General features: G+C 39.0%; 1 protein-coding gene across 2 annotated transcripts in view; it reads right to left on the reverse strand.

Annotated features, from left to right (window-relative positions):
* The window catches only part of TTC3 (tetratricopeptide repeat domain 3), a 65,122-nt gene that overhangs the window by 24,032 nt on the left and 22,372 nt on the right, over positions 1–18,718 (reverse strand). For both annotated transcript variants that reach the window (XM_031064063.1, XM_031064062.1), the window contains 8 exons: positions 17,855–17,909; positions 9,585–9,645; positions 8,244–8,310; positions 6,802–6,918; positions 6,425–6,562; positions 5,135–5,224; positions 4,192–4,304; positions 173–299 (listed from right to left, as the gene is read on the reverse strand). In XM_031064063.1, coding sequence (XP_030919923.1) covers positions 173–299; positions 4,192–4,304; positions 5,135–5,224; positions 6,425–6,562; positions 6,802–6,918; positions 8,244–8,310; positions 9,585–9,645; positions 17,855–17,909 — 768 coding nt within the window. The remainder of the gene's footprint in view (positions 1–172; positions 300–4,191; positions 4,305–5,134; positions 5,225–6,424; positions 6,563–6,801; positions 6,919–8,243; positions 8,311–9,584; positions 9,646–17,854; positions 17,910–18,718) is intronic.

Below are 18,718 nucleotides of genomic sequence, written 5' to 3' on the forward strand. Positions count from 1 at the left end.
GGAATTTCAGCCTCAGCGTCCTGCCAGCTCACTTTGAGGTCTCAGAGCTTGACACAAGCCCTGCCCTGCTGCTCCCCATCCTTCCTGTATCCCACATCTCCCCTGGACCTTGGCAGGGAGGAGCAGGACAATTTTCTATTTGGTTTTTTCTTTTTAATTTATTTAAACATACCTGTAAATTCTCTATTCGTGTCTCCTCGATGACCTGAGTTGTTCCTGGCCAGGTTAAAACTCCAGGGACAATCTTGAAATCAATCATCAGCTTTGACCTCAGGAACTGGTCGAGGGCATGAACAAACCTGGAGTGTGGAACAGGTCAAACACACTCAGATCCTCTGGGAGCAGAAATTTCCTAAAATCCCGACCATTAATTTTATCCTGCCAGGAGCAAACAGTGGTGACTGAGAGGATGGGGGATGAGAGATCAGTTGGCTCATTAAATGCTCATTTTTGGTTTTTTAAAATTTTTGTTAATGTTGGCATTGACGTGTTCGAGATGGTATTTTAAGTTATATTTAGATATTTATAATTTTTTATTTATAAGTTTTATAAGTTGTGAGTTCTATAGTATTTTATTAATAAGTTACAAAATGGTTAATTTTTTTTCTATAAGCTCTTTTAAGGTTAAATTATCTAATTAAGAAATGACCCTTAAATTATTTTTACTTTTAACTTAATAACTAATTATCCCTGTCTTGTAATGTGGACTTTTTTGTCCAAGTATAAAACATGACTTAAACTTGTGAAGGAGGAGGAGAAGGAGAAGAAGGAGGAGGAGAAGAAAAAGGAGACAAAGATGAAGACAAAGATGAAGGAGAAGGAGGAGGAGGAGAAGAAGAAGAAGGAGAAGGAAAAGAAGGAGGAGAAGAAGGAGGAGAAGGAGGAGAAGAAGGAGGAGAAAAAGGAGGAGAAAAAGGAGGAGAAAAAGGAGGAGAAAAAGGAGGAGAAAAAGGAGGAGAAGGAGGAGGACAAGGAAAAGAAGGAGGAAAAGAAGGAGGAAAAGAAGGAGGAAAAGAAGGAGGAAAAGAAGGACAAGAAGGACAAAAAGGACAAGGACAAGAAGGAGGAGAAGGTGGTAAAGAAGAAGGACTAACTTCTGCTTTAAAACTTTTATCTTGTTCTATATATATTACTATATTCTAAAACTTTAAGTTTTCTACCTTATGACATTACCCACTTTTAATTAAACTCCACACTTGTAATAACAGTGTTATTAATTAATTTTGGAAGTCTTCTCTATGGCTTTTAGGTTAAATGCAGTGGTCTCTTGAGGGTCTGTGGCTTTCAGCAGAGAAAGTTTAAAACTCTCAGCATCCAGGGTTCCAATATTTCAATTTTCTGGTTGTCTCGGAGGTAAAACCCTCCAGGTGTGAGGCAGGCAGGGATGAGCCTGTGATGCCAAGGGATCCATGGATGTGGGAATTCAGGGGCAGTGACTGAGCAGGAGGGGACACAGCACTGCTGTGGCTTTTCCCTGAGCTCAGACAGTGGGAATGGCTCTGCCTGGCCAGGGGTGGGAAATGGATTTGAAGAAAATTTTTAAAAAACTTGATAGAAGGTTTATATAGTGTGGATTTGTATGGAAAGTTTGAGGTAAGAAATGTTGGCTTAGAAATGTGATGGAATAGGATAGATATTGTTGAGAGAAATGGAATTAGAAACAAATAAATAAATAAATTTCTGTAAATAAAACTAGATATTTTGGAGAAACAGAATGATGAAAAATGTATTGTAGTAAGATTTATGAGGGGTAATTTTAGATGATCTAAAGTTTGAGGTAAGAAATGCTGGCTTAGAAATGTTATGGAATAGGATAGATATTGTTGAGAGAAATGGAATTAGAAATCAATAAATAAATAATTTCCAGTAAATAAAACGATATTTTGGAGAAATAGAACGATGAAAAATGTATTGTAGTAAGATTTATGAGGGGTAATTTTAGATGGTTGGTTTTTAGTTGGCTTCTGATAGTGATGGTGTGAATTATAACATCTGTACTGTCTCACCCTTCTCACGAGACTGAAAATGAATAAAAGTTTTTAAAACACCTCTCAGCTGCCCCATCTCTGGCTCAACAAAGGGATTAATCCAACAGCCAGAGGTGCTGTCACCTGTGTAGGGACTTTTTTTGGGGTCAAGACTGCCAGGGAAATGAGCCACATGCACAGCACTGGGGCGCAGCTCCCAGAAGGAGAAATTCCCTCTGAGCATCCACCAGCCCTGAGCAGGAGCTTTGAGCCACCCCCCGGCAGGAGGGGAGAAAGTTCAGCACCAAAACTCCTTTTTTTGGCATTATTTTGGCATGGCAAGGGGGGCAGGGAGATGGGGGGATACGGGAGAGCCCCAGCTCCAGCTGGAGCCAACACAGCCAGGCCCAGCTGTGCTTTATCCCTGCAGGATAAAGGGAAAATCACCCTGCACAAAACCTCCTTTTATGTTTTTGGGAGGTTTTCATTCTGAGTTCTGTGTGTTTCTTTTATATATTGGAAGTTAATAACGTTTTTTTTTTTCTTTATTCCTAAGCTGGAGCATGCTTTGCTCTATTTCTGATCACATCTCACAGCAGACACCAGGGAGAATTGTTTTCATAATCCTGAGGAGCAGGGGAAAAAACTTTCCCCCTTCCCCACCCCTGTGGGCAGCTCCGAGGGAGAAGAGTCAGGAATGAGGGAGTGAATTCCAGCCTGGGATGAAGGAGGGGAGCACAAAGGTGATTTTAGTTGTTTTGCTCTGTTTCCCACTCTCCAATTCTGTTTTAATGGACAATAAAGTATTTTTTCCTGACGTTGAGAGTTTCCTGTGAGTCATTAGGAAATGGCCTCCCTGTCTTTACCTCCGCCCCGGAGCTTTTCCATGGAATTTCTCCCCTCTCCCCCAGAGGAGCAGGATCACAGCTGGATAAGGAGCTCCAGGGGTATCCCAAAATCCCCCACCAGCTTCCCACAGCCAGAATTCCACGAGGAAGAAGCTCCAGCAGGAAGCCCTGGATGGGTTGGATGGGTGGGAGCAGCTCCAGCTTTTCTCTCCCGGTTTTTTTCTTGTCCTGGCCCTGCATTCCAGGCTCTCCCCGTCCCTCTGGGATGTGCCAGCTCAGGAACACATCCCTGCTTATCAGCTCCAGGGAATTTGTGACTCACTGGAGCCTTATCCCAGCCCAAGGTCACCCTCCAGCTCCCCAGGGATGAGACAAAGCCAGATTTCTTTAGGATGCGTTTTCCCCTCAGAACAAAGAGGGTTTGTTCTTTCCCTCTGAGCCCTCCCCCACTGCAGGGCTGTGATCCCTGAATCCCAAATATTCCCTCAAATCTGCTCCTCAGCAGGCATAAAATTCCACTTGCATTAAAACCATTGGATTAAACCCATTGTATTAAATCCATTGGACTAAATCCACCGTACTAAATCTATTGTATTAAACCCACTGGATTAAATCCATTGGAATAAACCCGTTTTACTGAATCCATTGGATTAAACCCATTGGATTAAATCCATGGGATTAAACTAATTTTGTTAAACCCACTGGATTAAACCCACTTGGATTTAATTTATTGGATTAAACCCATTGTACTGAATACACTGGGTTAAACCCACTTGGATTAAATCCATTGGATTAATGGATTAAGCTAATTTTATTAAACCCATTGGATTAAACCCATTTTAGTAAATCCACTGGATTAAATCTATTGTATTAAATCCATTGTATCAAGCCCATTTTATTAAATCCATTGGATTAAACCCCTTGGATTTAATTTATTGTATTAAACTCATTGTACTGAATCCATTGTATTAAATCCACTTGGATTAAATGCATGGGATTAAACCCATTTTATTAAATTCATTGTATTAAACCCACTGGATTAAAAAAATATATAAATTTAATTAATAATTATACATATAATATTTAATTTAATTAATAATTATATTAAATTTTAAACTCATTGTACTGAATCCATTGGATTAAACTCACTTGGATTAAATCCTTTGGATTAAACCCAGAGGATTAAATTTATTCTATTAAACCCACTGTACTGAATCCATTGGATTAAACCCATTTTATTAAACCAACTCATTGATTAAACCCACCTGACAGATGAATTTAATGATTAACACAGCAAAATTAAAGCCCCACCATGCACAGTTCCTCAAATTAAAAAAAAATTCCCAACAAACCCTGAAATTTTCCATCAGACCAACCTGTTTTGCCTGAGGTAAACCCTTCCAATTCCATAGTGTGCCAAACAAAAACAACTTTCTTCTGGATATTGCTCAATTATTTTCTTAAACTGAACTTCAGCTTTTGCCAATGCCTTCAAAAGAAATGTGAGACACAAATAAGGGAGTTTTGCCAGAATATTTTCATTTTTCCTGTTTTTTTTCCCTCCTTTAGACTGGGTCAGTGTGCCCCATTCCTTGATCAGTCTTAGGAACACTAAATGGAATTACACACCCTTGTGATCACAGGCAGAACTTCCCTTTCTTTGAAAAAAACCCAATTTATTCTGTAAACATGGAGTTGCTGTAACCCAAAGAAATGGAATTCCTGAGCTCAGCTATTTTAAAATTCATTTTAAGACACTGAATATTACCAAACACTGCAGGAAGAAACACCCCAAAAAAAAACCAACCCCCACTTCTGGTTTGGCATTTTCCAGAACCCAAAGCAATTCCTGGCTCTTGTTTTAGGAGCAGAATATTTCTGTCCAAAACACCAGTGCAGAGAAGAAATAAAAATTACTGACTGTCATTTCTTGATACTCATTTGAAGGCTTACAAAGAAATTTTATTGGATAGCCTAATTCATCCAAAACCGTCAAGGATTTAGTCCCAAATATTCCATTTGGACAATTCCAAAATGTGCCCAGAGGTTTCTCTCCCTTCTCACCTTCCCAGTAAGGAAGATACAAAAAAAGGAAAGGAAAAAGGATACAAAAGATACAAAAAAAGGAAACTGACTGAGCTAGCAATTGGAATTAAAGGAGTATTTATATATAAAATAAATAAAAAGAAATAAATAGAAATATATACATTAAATATACATAAATTGGAATTACGACAGTATTTAAGTAAAATATAAATTTTTTAAAAATATATAAATAAATATCAAAATAAATAAAAATACAAATAAATTATATGCTACCTCAGGATGTCCCATTCCCAGGAGGGCAGTGGCATGTCCATAGAGGAATATAACATAATTAATATTAAGAATATTCACATTATTGGCATACTAAAAAAAAAAAACAAAAACAAAGAAGAAAGTTAAATTATAGTCACAGCACAACAAAGACAGGGTAAAAATACTGTAAATTAATTAAGAGAAATCCAGGATGACTTTTGGATCAGTGGCTGATTGGGTAAGGATAAACAAACACCAAATTTCACAGAATTTGCCATCAAAATCCTTCTTACCCTTTGTTCTTATAAATCAAAGCTAATTTGACAATCACAAAAAACACCTTTAAGATCATCAAGTCCAACCAACCATGGGGTTTTTATTTAGAAAACCACAATGTTTGATCCAAATATTTGTGGAAGAAGGAAAAGGGGGGAAGGAGAAAGGGGAAAAGGAGGAAAAAGGGGGAAAGGAAATTTCAAGGAAAGGAAATTTCAAGGAAATTTCAAGGAAATTTCAAGGAAAGGAAATTTCAAGGAAAGGAAATTTCAAGGAAAGGAAATTTCAAGGAAATTTCAAGGAAAGGAAAGGAAATTTCAAGGAAAGGAAATGACACAGCTTTTCCCTCCCTCCTTCCCAGGAAAGGCAAAGTGACATCAAACTCAGGATGGTGTCCTTGGGTATGGATCTGCTCCCTGGAGATGTGGTGGAGGAGTGGAATCCATGGCAAGGATTTTTTGGGGAAAGATCTCTCCTATTTGTGTGTGTGTTTGGAAAAGTCTTGCTCCAAGGGATGGGATTGGTTGGTTGGGAAAGGAGGGGAAGGAAATGGGAAGAGAAGGGGAAAAGGAAAAATAGGGAAGGGAAGAAGGAGGAAAGGAAAAGGAAAGGAGAAAGGATTGCGTGTAATGGGTTTTTGGGGAATTGGGATGGGGTGGGGAGAGTTGTTGACATGCTTGGCCAAGGAGAAATGGAAGGGGAAAGGGAAAAAGAGAAAAAGGAAAAAGGGTAAAGGGAAAAGTAGGAAAGGGGAAAGGGGAAAGGGGAAAGGAGAAAGGAGAAAGGAGAAAGGAGAAAGGAAAAAGGAAAAAGGAAATTTCAAGAGGAAGGGAAGGGGAAAGGGGAAGGAGAAAGGGGAAAGGAATATTTTGGAAACACTGTTGTGTGTGTGTGTAACATTCCTAAAATCTTTCCCTTGGCAGCCACCAGTCCAATCCAAGCATGATTATTTTGGGGGAAGGGAGGGGTGGCACAGGCTGGTGGAGGCAGGAACCTCCCTGCCTGGCACAGGGAAGGGAATTTTGCTGCTGTTACCGCAAACCCTGAGGCGTAGAAGATGCTGAGGAGCTGGGAAAAGGCTCGTTCAGCCCCGTGGCACTGCTGCTCCTGCAGGGCCCTGCAGCCATCCCGAGCCAGGGACTTCACCTCCTCGGGCAGAGAGCTGAAATCCACCTGGAATGTGCAGGCAAATCAGTCAATCCAGAAGAAAACAGAATTTTTTTTTTATTAAATAAGAATATTTTGGCTTCTTTTTTTTTCTCACACTGCACCTTCAAATTTTTTTACACTGAACCCAGTGTTGTTGGGTTGTTTTTCCACACAATATTCAGGATTGTTTTGGGGGAAGGAAGGTGCTGAATGCATAAACTTGCATTTCTGGGATAAAAACCAGGTTATTTCTGAGAGTTTACCGTGAACTCTGGAGTATTCAAGGCTCTCAGCAGGGGTAATAGAAAGGGTTTGTCCCTGGCCAGCAAGGCTCCATCACCCTCCAGCCCAAGGGATTTTCCATCAGCACTGAAATCCACCTGGAATGTTTAACAGACAGCAAGTTCAGAAGAAAACAACATTTTCTTTTTTTTTTTTTTTTACTTTTTGTTCGCTTTCAAAAGCAAGCAAAAGATTTCATTCAGAAAATAAATATTTGCTAGAATACTTCTGAGACAGCCAAGTGGAAATTCTGCATCCTCCTGAATTGTTTCACCACGATTTCACTTTTCAAGCAGCAAACCAGGTGCATTTTTATCAAACTCCTGCATTAGATTTTCATGGAGCTGCTAATCTCTTGCAAACCTCATTTTTATTCTAAATTGCTCTCCTGAAAGCTGCAACTTTAGGTCAAGCCACATTTTAATTCTCCTCACATATAAAAAAACCAAAAAAGCACAACCCAGACTTCTGCTTTTCCTCACTTTTTGTACCCAAATGTTTTTGGAAGAGCTGAGAATTTTTTCATTTTTCATTTGTGTCCAGCTCAGCTCATGCTGGAAGGTTTCACAGTCTGTTATTTTATTATTTGTTATTATGTCATGCTAAAATTACATTTTGTTATCACTATTGATACTTCCTGAAATCTGCAGGAATTTACATTATTATGTAAATAATTGAGATTTATTTTAATTTCCTACAACTCCTGGGTTAATGCTGTCCCATGCACTCATAGATCAGAATAAATTATATTATTTTAATGTTAAATTACGTGACATACAAAGCAGATTAAATGAATGAAAATGTTCCTTTCAACACCAGCAATGAATTAGCAAAACAAAAAGAAGTATTTGATAGGAAATAAGGGGCAGAACCTGCATTTTCTCCTAAATTCAGTTTTGTCCTGTGAGGCATTTAATCAGAATAAAGGTTTTTGGTATCTACATCCCCCAATTAAAATGAAGGGATGAAATAATTCATTATTTAATTAATTAAATAATTAAATTAATTAGTTAAGCATTGCCATTATTTCCTTCAGGAATTTACTGGTGCTTGACCAGAGAAGGAGAATTTTCCCCCAATGAATGAATTTTATGAAATTTGTATGGATTTTACAGCATTTCCAACAGCCATTCCACAAAATTGGTAATTTCCAAATGTATCCAAATGGAAAAAACATTTAGGCAGAAATTTGGGAAGGGCTTTTTAAATTCCTGAATGATCCCAGCCAGGTTTTACAGCAGGAGAAGAGAAACCAGAAGAAAATCGGAATAAATCAGAATAAATCAGTGTAACCACAGAATTCCTGCCTCTGATCAAAGCCAGGCAGAGCACAGAGAGTTAAATTCTGGAATTAATCAAGATTCTGAGCAATATTCCTAAAAAATGAGAAATAATTTCCGATTTAGGGCTGGATTCCCCTTACCTGTGGCACAGCACAGAAACCTTTATCCTCCATGGCTTTAGATTCCCTCTTCAAATCCACAGGATCCCTACAAAAAACAGGACAGGGCCACCAAGGGTTTGTAAATGTGCTTTAAATCTCCATTTATTTCCGATAAAATGTGGTTTTCTTAGGTCTGATCACCCCCCTCAGCAGAGAGGCAAATTTGGAGCTGGTTCAGCTGCTTTAAAGAGGATTTGTTCCACAAGAAATGAAAATATTCCCCCTCCTCGAAGTGAAAGGAAAAGGAAGCCACTGATAATTCAGTTTAATGACCTCTCCTGTGGCAAAATTTCAATTTTTCTACCAACACTGGTACTCAAAAAATTATGGGAAAACAACAGGATTGTACTGAAATAAATATTGATTTAAAGAAATTTGGGGTTGTGGCCACACTTAGATTAGGACTGGGAATAATCAGGTTTCCTAAAGAAGCCTGAAATCTGCTTTGGAAAAATTCTCTTGAATGGAAACTTCCCTATTCCCATAAAATACAAATCCTGTTTTGCTGGATTTTTACCATGTTTTGAGCCATCCTAAACACAACAAAAATCTCCAGAGTGTGGTGACACCAGCACCACTGGAAATATTCAATTATTTCCTCTGGTAAATTCTGTTTTAAGTGGAAACATAAATATTGTATAAATATAATATTTAAGATATATACCAATACATATTTAATAAATAAATATATAAAATACATAAATATATAGAATAAATATTTAATATTATAAAATCTATAGTTTTACCCAACTTAGTTGAATTTTAGCCCCCCAAACAAAACCATTCCCATTCCTGTTCTACAGGAGCACCCCTGGCCTTAAAATCAGACTTTGGATTGGAAATTGGAGCCAACAAACAACTGAAGAACTCCAAAGTTCTTTCATAAAATAAAAATCATAAAACCAGATTTCATTTTTTTCCTGAGCTCAGGGAGTGTTGGAGGAGTTTGAACAACTCTTTGGTGCAGGAGGCCTTGGAAATGAGGTAAGAGTTACAATTATTGCTGTAACTTTGGATGTAACAACTGAGACAAAACTCCTTTCCTCCCTCTCTGCTTCAACAGCAAATATTCAAATTACACCTTCATTTACTAAAACTCAGCTGGGCATGGAAGATTTTCAGTTTTCAAGTAGTAACTGTGGAAAAATTGGAATTTTGGGGAATTTATCCAGTATTAGGATGCAAAAAATTACACAAAGCCATTAGCAAGGAGCAAGCAGCAAATCCAAGTTGTATTGATTTTACATAAAAGAGCTCAAAAGAAGAATAAATTTAAAAATAAATAGTGTAATAAATTTTTAAATAAATAGTATTTCTTACCTCATTTTCTCATAGTCACAGGTTTTGGTTTTTGGCTTTCGTTTGTTTTGCTGACTTTGGTCTGGAAAGAGGAAAAGGATTTTAAACAAAATGATCATTACCTGAAACAAGCAAACAAAAAAGTGCACTTGGAGCTCACTTTTGGCTCTGTAAATTGTAGATCTTAAAAACTGACAAGGTCAAAATTAACACAAGCAAAAAGTGAAATTGAATTTTGTTTTGTTCAATGGTAGACAGGATTAATAAAATCCTAAAGGGGAAAGATTTTAAACAAATAGAAGAATCTTAAAATCCTGCAGGATTGCAGGATTTTAATCCCAAAATTGTGATTAAATAATCATAAAATTGGGATTATTAAAGTGGACGCCAGGCTAAAGAAATCAGTCTGTCCTATAAAAGAATCATTTATATATCTATATATAATATAGATATAAAGTTTATATTATAGGTAGCATATATTATACACATATATAAAATATAAAAAGTTCATATTTCTATATTATATATTTATATATATAAATATATTTCTAATTCTTATATAATTATGTATTGTATATTAGAATGCATATATTGTATGTTAGGTAATGCATTATAAAATAATACTATGCAATATTTTATATTAAAATTGTTTGGGGTTTTTTTTTCTTATACTATTAGGGACCAATCAGAATTTTCAAAGGGAATAACAGATCCCTATGGAAGTCCAAGTTTCTCTGGAAAAATGATGAGGATGGAATTTTGCTTTAAAAGCCCTGAGGTAAAGTGAAGTTCAAGCCCTGCCAGTCTCAAATGGAAATAAAACAGAGACAGACAAATAACTCGAAGTGGAAATACTGGATGCCAAAAACAAGGAAGGGTTTATCAGGAGAGACCAATTCACATTTAACTCTCAAATTTCACATCAAAGATTTCACACAAAATTCACTGAAGTGCTTCAAACCTCCAGAGCTCCAACCCTGCTGTGGAACAGTGGCTGAGGAAACAATTCCTGGGCAACAAGGAAGGAGAAAATGAGCTTTAATGCTTTGTTGTGATGACAAACCCAGGAATTTCTGCCATTAACCTCAAAATCATCTTTTTTTTTTTTATTGGACACAGCCACAGGAAAACAATGCAGCAGCTGGATTGAAACTCTTGGCCGCTGGGTTATTGTTGTGCTGAACTCCCAGAAAATCAGATTTGAGAATTGGAGGAGGGGTTATTCATGTTACAGGTGAAATTTTAGCAACGATCTGTGCTTAAAAATGGCGCTCAGAGTATTTTAAACAGAAAATACTGAAAGGCACTGGCTGTGGAAAAATCCAGATGAGCCCCGAGCGCTCTCCCTGCAGGCAGGGGAGGCGGCCCATGAACATTGCTCTGCTAAATCCCACCCAGGGGCAATTAAAGCCTTGTGCCAGGAGCAATTTCTCATTAAGAGCTGCTTAATGACCTGAAACTTAAATGAGTCAGCACAAAAATCAGGAGTCACCGGGACTGAACATGTTCAGAATTATTTCATGGACCACTCCTTGAGTGGATGGCTGCTGGAACTCATGGGAACCCCCAAGCTGCACTAAAAATCCCCACAAATTCCTCTAAATAGAGACATTGGAATGATGGAAAATCAGAATGCTCCTGAAAGCCTGGAAACACCTCCAGCACATCATCCTTTAACCATCCAAAAGACTGAGATATTTCATTTTTTCTCCATTTTATGTGTTGCTTTCCCTAAAGGAACCAATCTAACTCACAACAAAATCTTAGTGAACAGAAGAGAAACCATCTCAGCGAGGAAGGAAGAAATCAATCAGCATTATTTTGCTCCAATTTCAAAAGCCATTCAACAAAAATTACTGCAGCAACAATTCCCATAGAAACAACTCCTCCCCTACAACACCCAACTTCAAATGCTGCTTCCAGATGAAACAAAAAAGCTTCTAAAACAAGGTAACAAGCAAAACCAGCTGATTTACTTTACTGATTTAATTAAAATACTTAAGTTAATGTATTAATTCCATAGAAAACATCATTTACTTACCCAACAAACACTTAAAAATATTAGGAGAAGTGAAATGACTTTTCTTAGCACTTTCCATTAGGAGCGACCAAAGGTATTTAATAAAAATATACACGAGCTCAAAGAAACAGTACATGAAGACCAAAAATAGGAAGTAGCAAGAAAAATAAATCAAAAAGGCCAACAATTTTACAATAATATAATGTGGCATTAAGTTCTTTTCCATTAAAACTCCTGCAAGTTCAGTGAACAAAGGCAAAGGGGGAAAAAAAAAAGAAAAAGGCTCTTCCTCCCCCACCCACAGCAAACTGGGGCCAGCCAGTCACTGGGAGCCTCCTCCTCCCTCCAAATCAAATATTTTGCTCTACACAACCAGGGGGAGGAGGAAGGGAGAACAGAAAGTGAAAATAAAGCAGTGCAAATAAAGGAGAAACACGGGATGGGCGCGAGGTTGGTGAAATTACTGCGGCCAACGCGTTCCGTGGTGCTCGGCCAAGAACTGTCAGATCTCTCCCAGAATTTCCCCTCTTCCTTCCTCAGTTCCTCCAAGGATCAGCCACCCTTGCCCCTTCTCCAGGCTCTCTGTGCCTCCCCACCCTGCCAGGGGAGAATTTCTAATTTAATGCCCAATTTCATCCTCTGCCATTCCGCGCCTGTGCTCTGACACGCGGCAGGGAGAAGGGCAATTTTCAGTGCCCCTGAAGTTGGGTGATAAGAGCTCAGAGCCCAACTTGCAAAGGAGATAAAAGAATGTCAGAGAGGCACAGAGGATGCTGAGCACAGCTGGGAACAGATAATGAGGAATACAGAGGGGTTGGGGCAGAATTACCTCCCCCAGAAACACCAGCACACGCCCAAAGAGGAGCTCAGGAAGGGAAACTCCAAATATTGGGGGCTCTCGGTGAACAGAGCCCCAGGGAAACCTTCAAATGATTCAGAGAAACCTTCAGATGATTCAGAGAAACCTTCAGATGATTCTCCAGGGCCATGAAAGAGGTGGATGGCTGGAAATGCGTTGGAATGCAAGCATCCCTGGGGTCCTCAGCCAGAGAAATGGGTGCAGGGGCTGAATTAAAGGCTTTGGAGGAATTAGGATCTATTAAGCCACATAGAAGTAGAAAGCTAAAATTCAAATTTTAAGGAAATAGAAGTGTAAGGTCCAGTTTTAAGTAAGTAGAAATATATCTTAAGTGTCTTAAGAAACTGGCCAGTAAAGGCCCTAAGGCCTCATTTAAAGCTCAGTTTAAACTTAATTCCAGACATAACAAAAGCAGAGCAGAACCTTGCTTGCTTCTCCAGACAGAATTACTAATGTAAATAGATAAAGCTTTATGTGTAAATAGATAAAGCTAATTTAGATAAGAACTAAAACTACTTCCCTATCACTTTTGTACATTAGAATCAAGTTCAGATTGTGAATGTTTTAGATTTGTGGTTTTAGCTGATTGGTTGTTTTATGTATAAAAATCCCTGCACTGGGGTGGGGACAACCACCAACAAAAAGAAGAACAAGAGGACAACAACAAGAAGAAAGTGATGCCTCAGGTTTGAGCTTTTCTGTATTTCAGGTTCTGTGCTGCTTTAGTGTGTGGGTCTGAGCTTCATATGATGGGATGGTGAGCTCTGTGCACAGAGCAGGGAGACAAAACAATTCCTGCTCCAGCTGGGCACCAAGGACAAATGATCCAAATCTCAGCCCAGGAGCACAAACCCCGTGGGCTGCAGAGAGAAAAACAAGCAGGGTGGGACTGCCTGGGCTAAAGCTGGAATGGGACAATGAACTGCAAGGTGCAAATGGAGCAGAACTGATCCCAGGGACAGACCCCGTGCCCGGCCGTGCATTTTGGGGCCATTTTGGTTCATCTTGGGTGCAGCCCTGGCTGGGCTCTGGTGCTGCCCAAGGTGCATCCATGGAGGAGATGCTTTGAATCAATCCCTGCTTTATTCTGTAGCTCTGCCCAGCCTCTGCTCCGGGGGAGCCTGCACAAGGCATCAAAAGAAGAAGAAAAGGCTGTTCCTGCCTGCTCTTCCCTGCTCTCTTCTTCATGTGAAATGCAAAGTTGTGTTTGGTGTCAGGTACATCCAGGCAATGTGTGTATTTGTGATTGTGAGATGTGTGGAAACCGACCAAGGGCATTTATAAAGACGAATTCTAATAATAACTAGTAACTTCTAATAATAAATGAGGAAAGTAAATAAGGGAAGAAGGCCTTTGAACCTATCCTTTGTTTGCAATTAACCTTTGTAAGTCTTATAAGTTGATTTAGGAGCATTTGAATTAAGGCTTTAAGGATGTTGCATTTTGACAGGAACGTTCTGCTTGTAGCAAAGCCTTAAAGAGTTCTGCAATAATTACCTTTTGAGGTATAATTTTGGAATATTGCTTGTAGTAAGGATTTTTGAAACTATAGCTTGAGAATATATAAAAAGGAAACATGTTTATCTCACACCTTAACAAAACAGTGAAAAGCAGCTTGAGAAAGGAAGATGAACATCAACTCAAGGATTTATAGTTTGGACCAAGGGAAGCTGGACATCACTGTTATGAGATTTATAGTCCTTGTAATTAAAAGGTGGATCCACATCTGGAATCTGGAGCTCACCAGCTGGGATATTTCTGTCTCCTTTCGGAAGCTGGACCCCACCACCTGGGGATACTCCTTTTGGGATACATCCTGAGAAAAACTACATCACAGCAGTGTATAGAACTGTGACGTAAAAATTGGGAACAGAAACTGCTGGTGAGTAAAAATAGGAAATGGAAATTGCTGAGAATGCTCATGAGTACCCCTATAAACGCCTGTAAGCCTCAACTATGGGTGTGCAGCTGGAAGGAAAACTCCCCCCACTGTACCCAGTGCTCATACTTTACCATATTAATTAATAAATTGATTGCTGCTTGAATATTGGCCTAGTCAAGCTTCTCATTTATAAACAACATTCATCATCATCATCAAGAAGAAGGAAGAGGAAAGGTGTGGGGTTGTTGCTGCTGCTGCTTTGGGCTGGGACTCAGTGCTGGGGAGCTTTTAATTCTGCCTCTGCTTGGGACCCCATGCCAGAAAGCTTTAGCACAGACTTTGGCACTGCCTTGGTTTGAAAAGCCAGGCGCCTGCTAAGGAAGGCAGTGATAATGGGGGCCCTGGAAAATGTTAAAAATAGACTCTGAAAATGTTCGGCTTTGTGTTTTGCCAGATCACTGCACCTGCGTAAGCAGTATGAGAAATGATATGATTGTTAGATGTGATGATTGTTTAGCAATTAAATATAATTATTGTAGAACCATAAGAAGAATCATGAGAAACTCTGTTAGAAATTGAAGGGGGAACCACGAGGGGCCATGCTTGACTGAAATCCACATATACAATAAAACAATATAAGTTTAATAATTAACATGCAAGTTATAGAACGATAGAATATAGAAATATATTCATCTTGAATGTATGGTCAGAGTCAGATTTGGGTTGAATACTCCTGAAATCCAGAGCTCTTAATAAAAGCACCAGCATATATTTCGTGGTTATATGTTCCCGAACGCTAACAGCAGGAGCTTCCCCTAAAATGGAAAATGTAAACCTCCTCTTTCCAAATTATTATGATTTTGAAATTAAGGGGCTCTCAGGCATAGCTATGGGAGCAGGAATAACAGTCCTCTACTAAGGAATAAAATAAATATAAAGTTAAAATGAAAATACAAAACAGCACTAAGAGTTAAAATACAACCTGACACCCTCTCAAAGTGTCAGCAGCAGTCTGATTAAATAGCACCTGCAGTTTCCTTAGAGTGACAGATGGAGTTCTGTTAAAGCAGTGATCTTGTAGAAAAGTGAAGTTTTCTTCTGAAGATCTAGCAGTGGTGTGGATAGGCCTGGTCTCCTGGGATTCTAGCAGAGAAAAAGCTGCTCTTCTGAGAATTCAGTAAGAAAAGGCTGACTGTGGTGTTCTACATCTCTGATTATATTTGAGTAAAAATGCTTTGTTCCTCCCTCTGGGCAGAGCATCTCTCAATAAGATGTAATTTTATCAGTTATACAGCGAAGCCAAACAGCCTATTAACAAAAGATAACTTTCTAAAAAGAAGATTATTTGTAGAAAAGATAGAGACAACTGCTCAATTAACAGAAAACAACTGCCTTACCTTCAACAAATACTAACAGAATACACACTGCCAGCTGCAACCCCTAACTTCAGAACTTTTAACTTAAGAAGAACTCACTTAGAACTCTCTGCCTTCAAAACTGAGGTACTCATGCAAAAACCAACTTTACTACAACCAGCAGCTGCTCCTGTCTCTTTGAAGACCCAAGAGCCACAGCAAACTGGACAGAAATGAATTCCAGCAAAGTGGAATCAAGGTCTCTGGGTGTGTTCAGCACTGAGGATGAGGATGGCTGAATTTTACTGCTTCAGGCTGGGTTGCAAAGTTGGGGTTTGGCATCACCTCCTGCAGCTCAAGGCCATTTCCTGGCTCCTGTCCCTCCATCCCCTGTCCCCTCTCCAGCTCTCCTGGAGCCCCTTTAGGCCCTGGAGGGGATTTAAGGTCTCCCTGGAGCCTCCTCTTCTCCAGGCTAAAAAAGAATCATTATAAAAGCATTTCTTGAACAAACAATGCACTGAAGTATCAGTTATAACCACTTGCATTGTGTAATAGATTGATTAAAATCCCTTTCTCTAATCATTATGTCCATCGACAGAAATCCAGGATTTATAATAGATTGATTAAAATCCCTTTCTCTAACCATTATCTCCATCATCTGAAATCCAGGATTTATAACAGATTGATTAAAATCCCTTTCTCTAACCATTATCTCCATCACCTGAAATCCAGGATTTATAACAGATTGATTAAAATCCCTTTCTCTAACCATTATCTCCATCGACAGAAATCCAGGATTTATAATAGATTGATTAAAATCATTATCTCCATCACCTGAAATCCAGGATTTATAACAGATTGATTAAAATCCCTTTCTCTAACCATTATCTCCATCACCTGAAATCCAGGATTTATTTTACCTGTATCAATTCCTTGGGTTTGCCATCCATAATCCTGAGGGACAAAGTCCCAGCAAGGATCAATCCCACCCCAACAAACCCTTGGGCACAAACCAGAGCTCAGGTCTGACACTAAACCTGGCTCCAGTCACACCCAGACTCCTCCTGGAGAAGGGATTTAGAAACCCAGGAGTTCCTCAGACAATTCCTGCCCAAAATCCATCAAATCCTGCTCTGGAGCCATTCCCTGGGTCCTGTCCTTCCATCCCTTGTCCCCAGTCCCTCTCCTGGAGCCCCTTTAGGGTCCCAAGCTCTCCCCAAAACCTTTCCAGGCTGAACAATCCCAACTCTCCCAGCCTGTCTTCAGAAAAGAACCAAATTTTCATTTTTTTCCTCCATTACCACCTGACATCTTTCCAATCAAAACATCTTGGAATTTCCTGTGCAACCTTCCCCACATTTTCCACCTCCCAAGAAATCCTTTAATCCTTTAAGGTTCTCATAAATCTCCCAAGATCAGGATCCTCCTCCTGCTCATTTAAAAATAATATTTCCTAACACACCTTCGGTGCTTTCCTAAAATCCAAATTTCAAGTGCTCTGTGCTTTAAAATTATTTAAATATTCCAGGAATTGGGCAGCAAAGGCTTCAGACAAATGAGAGCAGGTGGTAAAAACCCCCAGGAAAAATGAGGGAAGGATTTCCCTTTGAAGCTCAGAAGTGCCTGAGCTTCACTTGCAGCGCAGAAAAGGAACTCTGGCACTGGGGGAGCTTTGGAGGATGGGACTTTTCTCTATAAAATTATTTATTCATTAAAAAAAAACCCAAACATGAGCAAGAAGCCACACAACTCTCCAAGTCTGCAGCTGAAAGTCCACTCTGCCAAATATTTTGTGGCCTCTTCCCTCTTTACCTGCCAGAGTTATTTTCTGATGGAGAATTTATTAACCACAAATTAATTGCAAATATTGAAATACAGAATTCCTGTTTAATTTAAACCCTGGCTCAGGAGGAGGGAAAGCATTTCCAGCCTGTGGCTCAGGTTTTACTCTTTAAGTCCAGTTTCAGTTCTGAATTCAGTCAAGGAGATTGAAACTGCAAAAGCATTGAGGAATTAAGACAGAAATAGAGAAGTGTCAGAGGAAGAAGTAAAAGTTGATTGCTTATTGTTGTGGAAATGACAGGAAATTAACTTCTGGTCATTAATTATGGCACAGCAGAGGCAAAAGTGGCTCAGACTTGATAAAAAGCAAAACAAAGCAAAACCAAAACTCACTTGGAGGCTGCTCCAGCGTGGAACCTTTGCCTTCTGTTCTCTGCGGCTCAGTCACCTGCTGGCAAAAATATCAGATTACAAAAGCCAAATCCATCGCCCTGAGTGGATTTAAACAAAGCCAAAAACCCCCAAACCCCTCAGCAAGGAAAGAAATGAAAACGTGCAGCATCATGTTCCTCAGCAAGAGGCAAAGAAAAATCATTTCATCATCAAAGTGCTTTTATAACAACTTTCCTCCCAAGTTTGCCTCAATTTCTCTGATCTACACATCTGACACAGAAATCTCCCCCTGAGGAAGCCAAACTCACAGAGCTGCAGAGAGACTCTCAGGAGAAAATAAAAGCAAAGCCCTGAGCCCATCGGGGGCTTTCCCCAGGCTGTTTTTCTCTGCCAGAAAAGTCCAAAATTTCCATTTCCTGCCCTCCTGCTCTGGTTTCGTTTTCCCAGGGCCACGTCACAGCCCGGGGCCCTCCCCCTGCTCGGACAGACAAACAGCTCTGCCGGGGCTGCCCTGCTCGGGCTGGAAATTCCAATTATTCACCTGCATTTCCTGCGTTTCCTGCACTCTTTTATAGTGCAATTCATGGGCTAAATGATAATATGGAAATATGTATCATAACATATAAATATATATTATTATACATTTATAATAGGTATCTATACATAGAACATATTTATATATTCCTATTTAATAGATAATAAATTTAAGTACAATATATTCATAATATATCATAATTAGAATATATTTATAATAGAATATGATATATTTATAAATATATTATAATAGATATAATGAATGCATAAAAATGTATTTATATAATATATCCAATATATAATAAATTAAAACATATATTATAATATAAC

The sequence above is a fragment of the Geospiza fortis genome, unplaced genomic scaffold (genome assembly GCF_000277835.1).
Source record: "Geospiza fortis unplaced genomic scaffold, GeoFor_1.0 scaffold409, whole genome shotgun sequence".
NCBI classification, from domain to species: Eukaryota; Metazoa; Chordata; class Aves; order Passeriformes; family Thraupidae; genus Geospiza; species Geospiza fortis.